We start from the raw sequence: 12,727 nt of genomic DNA, 5'->3' as shown, positions 1-12,727 counted from the left end.
GAGAGTCAGAAGACCTGAATACAAATCCATATTGAGAAATTAACTATCTGAATAAGCCTGGTGTTGAAAGTTACTTTAACCCTGTTTGCCTTAATATCTGCTATATTTATGCCAGTTATTGTTTTTATTGCTCTGGTTTAATTGTAGTAACAAATGTCACAATATGTATAAGAATAAGTGAATCTAATAAGTTTCCATTAAAATAATAGTTTTATATATTAGAGGAAAAGGATTCATTTAACAAAAATGCTAAAAAGATGAATAATTATAAAAAAATCCTGTCAATTCCTTTCACATAAATTGGTAGCACCTGAACCAAGATATACTTAATGTCAATATTATGGCTAGAAAAACATACCACTTAAAGAAAAAACAAACTTACCACAATTTGTCTTTTATCTGTTTCACCTCTTTTATGATGCAGATCTGAATAGTTAGTTAAGAATAACAGAAGTCTTAAACATTATCAAATCAAATCCACAGAGAAAATAGATTAAGAAATTCTCAAATATGTTTTACATGACTTCAAATATATAATGGTATATTTCTTACCTTCCTTGTCAATGGGAGAGAAAGGGAAAGAATTTGGAACTGAAAAAAAGTTAAAAAAAAGAAAATTCTGAATTCAATTCTCAAATTTTCTTTTTCTTTGGAAAGCATGTGGTACTTGCCTTTTTTTCCCTCACAAAAATGAACTGTTTCAATAAAAAGGATACATGTCAAGTATTCCAAAATGGTAACATCCCATATGTAATCATAGTAGGAATCCATGGCATCATAACTAAAAGAAAAAAATTTTTTAAGTGACTTTAATTATTATTAAACAAAATTAAATTTTATTTTTAAAATGATACTTACCTATTTTGTTCCTGGAGTGATTTAAATGCTGTTTTATAGTCAACTTCTCTAAGAAACTGACACAAAATTGCTACCTACAAAGAGATGAAGTCTTTTTTAAAAAAGTTAATTTATTCAGCATCAACAATATTCTTATATTTCTCAGGTTATAGTGAGTTTATGCTCTTTCAGGGTTTGAGGTCTTGTAAATTTCTTTAACTGAATTAGATAACCACAATGTCATTAGATAATGAATTGATTAACATACAACTACTCACTTCAGATCTAGCTCATACATCTGGGTGTGGTCTTTAACCTATTTTTTTTCTAGTTACATTTAAATAGTTTATAAACTAAAGTAGTTGTTCAATTACCAAACAGATCCATTACATACTCATTTCAGCTCCAATTTTTTTTAAGGTTAAATTTCTTCTAATCTGTAAAACTTTATTCTTGTTGAAACTCTACTAAGTGCTCAAAACATTTAAGAACTTTTAAGAACTCTAGTCACAGAAAAAGAAACACTTTAAGATAACTATAATTTTGATAAACACAAAACCTACTCCTAAAATAGATTACTATTCTCCATTTTAATGTGTAATAAATATATACTTTTTTTGTTTTTGTTTTTTTAGATTTTTGCAAGGCAAATGCGGTTAAGTGGCTTGCCCAAGGCCACACAGCTAGGTAATTATTAAGTTTCTGAGACCGGATTTGAACCCAGGTACTCCTGACTCCAAGGCCAGTGCTTTATCCACTGCACCACTTAGCCACCCCAATTTATACTTTTCTAACAATAAATAATATACTGACCTGTGTATGGCAATTCAGAGAGGAACAACATTTTATCATTCGTTTTATGACCTAAAGAGAAAATTATGATTACTTTCTTTTCTTAAAAAATGTATTCATTATGAATTTTACAAAATTTCCACTAAATCTCGCTTCCCACTCCCCAGCCCCCACCCACAGAAGCTAGTCTGTCAGTCTTTACATTGGTTTACATTGCATCCATTGATCTAGGTTGAATTATGATTACTTGCAAAAAAACATTTTTTCTTTTTCCAAAAAAAAACATTTTAAAAGAAAAAATACTGAGAAAAGAAAATGTATAATTTCAAATTTTGAACATGTCACTGCGAGTTATAACTGGACTAACACTAAAGAAGGGTATAATTATATTCAAAAGCTATGGGTAGGAAGAAGAGCTGCATTGTACATATAGACAGACTTAAGCATGTTTATCAGTTTAGATGCCTCGATGGATCTGGGCCTAGAGTCTAAAATGCCCAAGTTCAAATCTCATTGTAGACACTTACTAGCTGCATTAATTCATCTCACCTCTGTTGGCCTTAGTTTCCTCATTTGTAAAATGGGGATAATAATAGCACAAATATCCAGGGTTGTTGAGGATCAAATAAGATAATAACTGTAAAGCACTTAGCCCAAGGCCAAGAACATGGTAAACATCATAAAAATGTGAGCTATTCTCGTTATTCTTACTATTATGAAGAACTGTACAGTGTATCCAGAGAAACATGGTAAACAGCTCAGTCAAGAGCCAGACAAACAGAAATGTTAAAAGAACCATATCATTAGAATATAGCACAATCACTGGGAGAGAAAGGAGATGGAATTTAGGAAATCAATCACAAGTCCGGTCCATGAGTATTCTGCTGCCATGGGGATGTGGGAAGAAGAAAAGAGAGAAAAGATGATAATTCTCGGCACACCTGCTGGAGCTCTCTTTCCAAACAGCAGAGCAACTAGGCTTACTTTCATCTTTCAAAAATTGGAAGAACCCAATATGGAGAAAATCAAGTCTGGCTCTGTTTATGCACAAGAGTTATTACTTGGGCGGCTAGGTGGCGCAGTGGATGGAGCACTGGACCTGGAGTCCGGAGTACCTGAGTTCAAATCCGGCCTCAGACACTTAATAATTACCTAGCTGTGTGGCCTTGGGCAAGCTACTTAACCTCATTGCCTTGCAAAAATAAGGAAAAAAAAATTATTACTGAGTGCTGAGGTGCAAAGAAAATCTGGGGACTGCTAGAAGAGACCCTTCTATCTTTAATCAGCAAGTTTAATGTGTAGCCTGTTGGGGACCAAGGGGTCAGAGAAAGGAGAGATAGGATTCTATGGTCTAAAATTCAATGACTAGTCAGCCAAGGATTCAAGAGGAACAATGTCAAGAACAGTTCTCTAAAGAGACAAACATGAATAAATGAACTTAACCAATTTGCATTACATGTACATGTACAAAGGTTAGAAAGTCAGGAAGTACTAATTTTAAAAGTGTTGAACATGAACCTGTAAAGCATAGTATCAGAAGTGTTACAGAGATTGGAGTAAGTTGAAAATGTTGAAGTTCAGGATAAGAAAAAAGGTTTTTCCCTTTATTTTTGCCCTAATTAAGGAGAGTAAGATGCTCCTTGGTGGGTGAGACCATATTACTGAGTGGGGGAGGGTATAATCCTAATAATAAACAGAAAAGAGGCAAAGTGATATTTGTTGTTTTGTCTCTGCACAAACAATGATCTTCTGACAGGTAAGGACAGAACAAAAAAAGGTTTTTAGATTATTAGGAGGAATGATATCTAAGATAGGAAAGGAGATAATGAAAGCACATGGATAACCCTTGATGAAGTCAAGTCATGGATTCAAAAAGAACAGCCAAATGTATTTAACTTTTGTTTAGTTCAAAAGGGTGGTGTACTACTCCAATTAGAATGGACTGCTTCCAGAAATAGTTGTTTTCCCTCACTTGAGGATGTCAGAATGTTGTTGAAGGGATTCTTACTCAAGTATTGGGTTGGATTAGAGCCAGCTTGGTGGCACCTTAAATGGAGAATGGGCTTGGAATCAGAAAGACCTAAACTCAAAATTTGACCTTAGACACTGAATATCTGTGTAACCCTGGACAAGTCACTTCATCTCTGCCCTGGTTTCCTCAATTCTAAAATGAAGACACGGACAGCATCTACCTCCTAGGTTGAGGACCAAACAAGACCATTTTTGGAAAGGGCTTGGCTCAAGCCCTGTCACATAGTAAGCACTTTAAATATTTACTCTCATCTCCCAACTCAAAAATTCTCTTCATTACAAGCCACTAGTGCTGATGAGCTTTTTCTACCTTCTATTTTTCAAGTGTTACCTAGCTACTCATAAACATGATAATAAAGAACTAGTTACCTGGTCTGTGTAGACATCTGGTGGCACAGCTTTATTAAAGAAATCAGAACACACAGCTCCAGCTTGAAGGTAATAGTGAAGAGCTGCTGAATACTGGTTTGTGGCTGAAGTGGGAAATATAAAGAATTATAATCTCAAAGTCCATGTAGCACAAAATTAGATACAAAATAATTGGAAAAATTTATGATAATAGCACATTAGAACTGACAAAATGAGCAAGCACCCTATAGCATCAAATAAATAGGAAAGACATAAGTAAATCTAATAAAAATACCTCTGAGGGGAAAAAAGCACTGTTAATATTCATTTTGATTTTTCCATCTGGCAGAGTAGTCAACTGACAATTTCTCTGGCCTTTATTTAGGAGGAAAATGGAGCTGCCAAAGTTCTGGTTCATATTCCTTATCAAGCAATTAATTAGCAGGGATCTTACATAGATTTAAAAAATTTTTTTTCAAACTTTCTCAGCAGCAATACACATTCACCCAGAGCAACTTGGGAAATAGAACATATTTGTCCTGAATGTGTATTGGTGTCCTGGAAAATATGATGAAAAATTAACTAAGTAATGTACCAAAATAATCAAGTCGAAAAATCTTATTAGATCTGTATAGCAATAGAAATATTGGGCATTTCCTTGCCAAGATAAAAATCGGGAAAAAAGAGTAACTCAAGAATTCTAAAAATTTCTATGTCTGTAAATAATTAGGTAGGTGTAACCATTAATTTAATTCATTTAATAACAATTTAATATCTGGGAATTCATCATCTAAGGTAACTTTGTCTTCTTCCAAAAGGTTTAGATCCAATTTTTAGGAAAAAAGGGGATAGCTCTTCCTATCAAATTAGAATCATCTGAACCAAAAGTTACACATAAAAAAAACCTACATAAATCATTCAGTCTTAATCTTTCTTTCAATTTACTTTGGGGGGGATGTCAAAAATTATAAAAAGAACACAGAATTTAGGTTTTTTATCTATAAAGTTTTTATAAAATACAGATTTAATCTTAACAAAAACAAACACCTATAACAAATGAACATCACTTACCAAAATAAATATCTGCCTGAATAATTAACCAGGAATGATTGTTTGAGTTTATGGTAAGTGCATAACGAACTAGCTCTTTAACGGTAACAGCCACAGCTTCAAAGTCCACTGATTGAAGGCTAGAAAAATAAGATACCTGATATATATCATTACTTTTGAAATAAATCTATTCTAGCTAACAATCATTCATGAAACATAACAGAAAAAACAAATGAAAATTATCAAAAAATGCAGAAATTTGATCTAAGAGCACAATCATAATTGGGTGAGAATTTAAGATAAACACAAGTTTCTCAAAATGGACTTTAAATTATCAGGTGTGGTTTGTCCCCCCTTTAGATACGAAGTGAGGGTAAAATACACTTCTCAGTTATCAAACAATTATATTACAAAGTATTTAATAAGCCTCACCAAAAAAATGAAGGAATCTAGTGAATGAAAGTGCTTTGGCTACATTTCTACTTCAATTTGATCAAATTAAGAAGGATAAGAATGATTTCAAACAGCTTTACAAAGTGATTCTTGGATATTTTTGTCTTTGTATCCCCACTACATAGTATAGTTACTAAAACATAGTATTAAATAGTTTATACAAGTATCAGTATCTCAAACAAGCTGCAAAAGAACAAGACTTTTTTTACCTAAAATGTTCATTCTCTGCCACAATATACCTGGAAATTTTCAGTGGCAAGTTACACTTACATAATAAACACTTTATAGGTCATCTCAGTAATTTCTTCTTTGAATTTCAATTGAATCACTTCATCAAGGTGTGACAGTGACCACTCCTTATCAAGCAACTAATTATCAGAGATCTTACACTGATTTTAAGAATGTTGTTAAAAATTTCTCAGCTGCAATACGTATTCACCCAGAGCAACCAGGGAAATTCAAGTCTAGGCCAACAAAACCTTAGCAAAACTTCTGGAAAAAGAGGATGAATCCAATGACATTCTGTGTATTTGTCATGCAAGAGCCAAACTACATAAATTTGGAGAGGTTCATTTTACCAAAAGACAATCCATACCAACTAATGAAGATAGTACCAAGTAAGGAACACAGTTTTGCAACTTCATTGGGAGGGGGATATAAGCAATGATGAAATCACTGATACTCGAGGAAGGAGAGGTATGTTAGTCATTAAGTGTTAATTTACTCTAATTCTCATTAATTACTCATAATCTATATTGAGAACTTTAAAGAGAAAACTATCTCCCTCAATGTGAAAACTATTCAGCTGATTAGAAAACTTTAAATGGCTTTTTTAAAATAGTTTTAATATTGTCCCCTACTTTGGTAAACTAGTTTTATTATTTTATTAGTTCAGTTACTAAGTAGGCTAATAATTTCATAACAAAAACAAATTTTTGATGTTTCTTACTTGGGAATAGAAGAAGGCCAAATAGAAATGTGCTCAGCTGTAATTTCATTCACAAAGTTCTCCTAAAAAATATATTAATATATCAGTAGTGTACTTTTATCAACATTTCAAAAAAGAGTAAATTAAAAATAAATGCTAACCCGAACATTATGAAGTTTCACAAACAGAGATAATATTGTACTCAAAACCAATGGCTCCTGGTGAAAGGAAAAAAAACAAAGAGAAAAGAGAAATTACAAAATATTATACATTTTAATTTACCACTACTCTTAGAACACTTTCCTCAACAAGCATTTACTTTTTATTTTTATTTATTTCATTAAATTTTTCCTTACTATACATAAAAAAATTGAATTTCAAATTCTCCACTTAAATCTCCATCTTAAAAAGGCTATTTTATTTCAATTGTACATGAGGTCATGCAAAACATATTTTCCTATTAGTCATGCTATAAAAAAATACAAATTAAAATAACAGGAATTTTTAAAAAGTATGTTTCAATCTGCATTCAGAGCTCATCCATCTGGAGAACAGCTTATTTCATCATGGGTCCTTTGGAACTATCTCGCATTGCAATGATCCGAGTAGCTGTTATTCATAGCTGTTCATCCCTACAATATTACTATTATTCTCTTTATTTTGCTCACTTCACTTTGGATGAGTTCATATAAGCCTTCCCAGGTTTTTCTGAAACCATACTGCTCATAATTCTTATCAAACAATAGTATTATTCCATTATAATCATATCCCTTATTTGTTTAGTTAATCTTCAATTGACAGGCTTCCAGGTATGCATACTTTGATGGCCCTTTGAGCACTGATCCAAATTGTTCTCTAGAATGGTCAGACTAACAAGACATTAATGTTTCTATTTTTCCTTTCTCCGCTAGTATTTATTTATTTATTTTAGGTTTTTGGCAAGGCAAATGGGGTTAAGTGGCTTGCCTAAGGCCACACGGCTAGGTAATTATTATTAAGTGTCTGAGACCGGATTTGAACCCAGGTACTCTTGACTCCAAGGCAGGTGCTTTATCCACTGCACCACCTAGCCGCCCCTATTTTCTTTTTGTGTCTTGTTAGCCAAAATGATAGGTATGAGGTAGTTGTTTTCATTTGTATTTCTCTAATCACTAGTTTTTCAAGTGACTATCAAGAGCCTTCAATTTTCCTTCTGAAAATTGCTGGTTCTTATTCCTTGATCAAGTATCAATTGGGAAGTGGTTCTTAATTTTTATAAATTTGAGAATTGAGGCCTTTATCAAAGAAATTCAATGTAAAAAAAAGTTTTCCTCTTCATTTTGGCTGTATTAGTTTTATAATTACATATATCAAACTTATTTTAGTTCCTATAATCCCCTCTAAATCGTTTGATCAGTTATAAACTCTTCCCTTAAGAAAAGATATGATAAGTACATTTTTCCATGCTCCCCCAATTTATTTATGGTATCATCCTTTATGTTTAAATCATTTATCTGTTTGACTTTATTTTAGTATATGAGATGTTGGTCTATACCTAGATTGGGCTAAAAACTGCTCTCTAGCTTTCCCAGAAAGTTCTGTCAAATGTAGAATTCTTATCCAAAACCTTGGATCTTTGGATTTATCAAACATTAGGTTACTATGGTCTTTAACTACTATATATGGTATACCTAATATATTCCACCAATCTACCACTCTATTTCTTAGTATCAAATTCTTTTCATGATAATTGCTTTGTAATATAATTTGGAACTAGAACTGCTAGATCACCTTAATATTTAAAAAATTGATTTCCTTTATTTCACTAATTTTTTGTTCTTCCAGATAAATTGTTATTTTTTTTAGGGTTTTTTTTTTTTTAACAAGGCAATGGGTTAAGTGGCTTGCCCAAGGCTACACAGCTAAGTAATTATTAAGTGTCTGAGGCCAGATTTGAACTCAGGTACTCCTGACTCCAGGGCTGGTGCTCTATCCACTGCCTAGCCACCCCCACTCTTTTTTTCTAGTTCTATAAAATGATTCTTTGGTAGTTTGATTAGTATGATACTGAATAAGGAAATTAATTTAGTTGTAGAATTGTCATTTTTATCATATTTGCTCAAGCAATAAATTTTTATTAATTCTTCAATTGTTTAGATTTATCTTTGCATAAAAAGTGTTTTATAATTATGTTCAAATAATCACTACAGTTGTCCTGGCAAGTATTTTATGTTATCTGAAGCTATTTTTTTTTTCAAGGCAATGTGGCTTACCCAAGGCCACACAGCTAGGTAATTATTAAGTCCCTGAGACTGGATTTAAACTCAGGTTCTCCTGACTCCAGGGCCAGTGTATCCACCTAGCTGGCCCCTGAAGCTATTTTTTTTACTGCTAGGTTCTGAAAAACCACTTTTGTGGTTTTGTGTCACTTAACAGTACACACTTGCTTGTTTTTTTTTTAAAGGATAAAAGAGGCCAGCTTTACTTTTTGCCACATTAAAACCCAGATTTATCTCAAAGTTCCATTATCTAGGTGCACCATGTTCTCTTCAGTCTGAGCTTTCCCCAGTGACTAGGTTCTTCTCCATTCAGCTTTCCAAAGTGACTTTTTTCTCAAGCTAATCTGTCTAGTCTCCAAGATTTTTCTGATCCTTTAAAATAAATTTATGAAACAAAAAGACATAGTAGGGCTTATCCAATAAGTGAGTACACATTGTATGTGACAATTATGCTAAACAATTTAAGGGGAAAAAAACTTTACGCAATTAACAGTCTTTAAGAGGCATTCTCCAAAAGATAAATAGTCAAAGGATTTAACAGGCAGTTTTCAATATTAATAAATGAAAGCTATTAATAATTCTCTGAAAAAAATGCTCTAAATCACTAATAATTAGAAAAATTCAAATTAAAGCATCTTTATGGTTCTATCTCATATCAGAATGGCAAAGAGGATAAGGAAAATGATGAAATGCTGGCAGGGTTGTGGGAAAACAGGTACATCACTAATATATAGCTAGTGGAGCTGTGAACTGATCTAAACAAAGAAAGCCTTTTGAAACTATGCTCTTAAAGTTATCAAATTGTGTTTGCTTTTTTAGCCAAAAAATACTACTAAGTCCTGTGACCCAAAGAAATCGTAGAAAAAGAGGAAAAGGATCTTTATGTACAAAAAAATATTTCTAGTAACTTTTTGATGGTAGCCCAAAATTGGGACTATCCTCTGATTACAGAACGATAAACAAATTATGGTATATGAACGTACCATACTTATTGTACCATAAGAAATGATGAAATGGACAATTTCAGGGAAAACTAGGAGGATGTTTATTAACTGTTATTAACAATCCTGGAGTAGTTTATTAATTGATGGAGATTGAAGAGAATAGAATTGAAACAATACATATAGTAACACAGAGAACAACAACTTTGAAAAACCAATCAATGCCATAATAAACTAGAATTCCTTTTTTGTTTGTTTTAGTTTTTGCAAGGCAATGGGGTTAAGTGGCTTGCCCAAGGCCACACAGCTAGGTAATTATTAAGTGTCTGAGACCAGATTTGAACTCAGGTACTCCTGACTCCAGGGCTGGTGCTTTATCCACTAGCCACCCCATAAACTAGAATTCCAAAAGAATGACAATTAAAGACGTGGTATCCCCTGACAGAGAAGCTACATTTATGCTGCATAAAGACAGCACATTTCTGAATCTGGCTAAGGTGGTAATTTATTTTGTGGGATTATGTAGCCATGTATTGATGGGGGAAAGGGAGGAAGGAGAGTTCTCTCTTTTCTTTTTTTTTTTAAATTTAATTTGCTCTATGGAATCAGGAATAACAGTGGGAGGGAAAGATTACATATCCCTTCCATGGTAGACTCATGATTTAACATTATCCATTTAGATTATACTAACTTTAAACTTTACGATCTCAAATTATAAAAATGAATTCAAAACTGATCCAAGAGTCCTTTGAAAATCTTTATGCTAAAATCTGGAAATTCATTTTGGTTCAGTTTTACCCTAAAATAACACTATCAATATGGTTAACTTTCTTATCAAACTTACCCGTAGCTTTCTGATAAAAGAGAGCAGTTCACTCCTATATAACAAAAAGTTTTGAACATGTTATTCAGTATTAAAAAGTCAGATAAAATTCATGAATTTTTTTTAAAGCTTGTTTACAAAGTAGAACGTTAAAGCTCAGGATAAATCCCAACTTTTCAATTCTACACAGATAAAAGCAATAGTTGTTATTTTTTTTTCTTCTAAAATCCCCAACAATTTGAACTTTTGCTATATTATATTTAGCAGTTAGTATTTAATCCTAAAATGATCAGCACCAACACAACTTGCCCTTGTAGCTAGGATGATCACAAAAGAACAAATCTTCCCATGTTTTATTTTACACAGAAATAATGATGACAATAATCATAAAGATAGGTGTTTTCTATTGGCAATAATGACTCAAACATGCATATAAAGAACATAATTGGCAGAAACTTACCTATACATAATACCCAATGTAGATTCTCTCTGCTTTATTAAACTAATTCTCCCATCATTGCCTCGCTTATGCTGACTGGATATACTACAGATCTGAACAACCACTTCCCAAAGATCTTTAGAAGTTTGAGTACTTTCTTTAGGGCCTGGAAGTTCTTTGCATATAGCTGCCAGAAGCTGTCCCAGCTATCACATAAAAAAAAAAAAATAATTTACACAAAAGAGACAATGTCATTTTGTCATACTTCTTCAGTGTATCTGAATAAATATAGATAAATTATACGCTTAGGATCCAAAGTTTATTTCAATGCTGTGATGTTAAAATTGGATGACTAATTGCTCTGAATCTCTAAGGTTGTGAGAGTGAAATTGAAACGATTTCTCCATTAATTCTATACTAGCATGAAATATAAATTAAATGTATTGGTTTGAAATAAAATTTACATTTCTATAGTTCTTTACAACTTACACAGCACTCTATGGGGAGGACAAGAGACTCACAAACCCAATAAGGCAAAGGAGTAAGAATTAAGGTCATCTAAATTTTTCTCAAACTGCCATCTCTCAGCTCCTAAGAGATTCCTCTTCCACAATAGAGTAATACAGGTAGGTGATGATAAAACTTGGTCTGAATCAGTCCTTTAGCTCAAACCACATTTTTGCATACTGGAATGATATGTGCTCAATTTAAAAAAATAATTAGTGAACAGGTAAATTTGTGGATCCTATGGCTATATAAAATCATTTTAAAAAAATCAAATATCCTTAACCCCACTGCCTTGCAAAAACTAAAAAAAAAAAATTGAATATCATAAATGTACATTTATATTGTTACATAATTATATCTATATTGTATATAAACATGTACATAACAGGTATATAAATAACTTTTGTACTGCTGTTTCCCATCTAACATACTTAGACATACATCTAATAATTGGTCAAGTGAAACTGCCCTGGCCCTCAGCAACACCATTCAGACTTGCTTTACATATGGTTTTGTAGGGACAGGAGCATTTGAAGCAAAAGAAAGTCTCAATGTTTACTATTAAATGAGATAGTGAAACAAAGACTCAAAAGTCAGTCAACTTTAGTACTGGCTCCTCTTCTAATCAAAAAACAAACTTATAATTCTTTCTTTTCAAACTCAACTCCTTCAAAAGCCCTTTTCCAACTACTAACACCTTCTCAAAAGTATGGGATCTGTTTTTCCTTCATTTTTGAAGACGCTCATGACATCAGGGAAATGATCCCATACTAAACAAAATAACTGTATCTGAGTGAGGAGTTTATGCTAAGTCTCCAGCCTCACTCTCTCCTCTGAAGACATCTGGGGTTCAATGATCATATATGAAATCAAGACAACCGGAGATGACCCCGGATGCTTGACAATCAGGGTTAAGTGGCTTGCCCAAAGTCATATATCTAATAAGTGTCAAGTGCCTGAGACTAGATTTGAACTTGGGACCCTGTAACTCAAGGGCCAGTGCTCCATCTACTGCACCACCTAGCTGCCCTCAAGACTTTCAAAGAGTTGCTCTTCTGTAGCTTCCATCTCCTACAAAATCTTTCAGATATAGTTTCTGCCTTGTCAGGTTTCCCTGCCTGAAATCAGGAAGACCTTGGGAAAGTCACTTAATCCTAACGGGCTTACATTCAGGGTCATCTCCAGTCCAGTGATTCATTAGACCCACATGACTCTGGAGGAGCAAGTGAGGCTAGTGACTTAGCACAGCAACCCCCTAGCACAGCAACCCCCCCCCCTCAAATCCAATCATATGCATGTCAAGGGATCACCTCCCTGATG

The 12,727-nt window shown here is 33.1% G+C and overlaps 1 protein-coding gene across 2 annotated transcripts in view; it reads right to left on the bottom strand.

The window, feature by feature from the left end:
• Positions 1-12,727, bottom strand: part of INTS8 (integrator complex subunit 8) — a 60,434-nt gene that overhangs the window by 4,611 nt on the left and 43,096 nt on the right. For both annotated transcript variants that reach the window (XM_074200269.1, XM_074200268.1), the window contains exons 17-26: positions 10,922-11,106; positions 10,483-10,516; positions 6,601-6,657; positions 6,461-6,522; positions 5,080-5,198; positions 4,030-4,133; positions 1,651-1,701; positions 859-932; positions 717-781; positions 383-426 (exon numbers count right to left, since the gene is read on the bottom strand). In XM_074200269.1, the coding sequence (XP_074056370.1) occupies positions 383-426; positions 717-781; positions 859-932; positions 1,651-1,701; positions 4,030-4,133; positions 5,080-5,198; positions 6,461-6,522; positions 6,601-6,657; positions 10,483-10,516; positions 10,922-11,106 (795 nt within the window). The remainder of the gene's footprint in view (positions 1-382; positions 427-716; positions 782-858; positions 933-1,650; positions 1,702-4,029; positions 4,134-5,079; positions 5,199-6,460; positions 6,523-6,600; positions 6,658-10,482; positions 10,517-10,921; positions 11,107-12,727) is intronic.

The sequence above is a fragment of the Macrotis lagotis genome, chromosome X (assembly GCF_037893015.1).
Source record: "Macrotis lagotis isolate mMagLag1 chromosome X, bilby.v1.9.chrom.fasta, whole genome shotgun sequence".
Taxonomy (NCBI): Eukaryota; Metazoa; Chordata; class Mammalia; order Peramelemorphia; family Peramelidae; genus Macrotis; species Macrotis lagotis.
The sequence above is the reverse complement of the archived record's forward strand: the minus strand, read 5'-3'. Positions and strand labels throughout refer to the sequence as shown.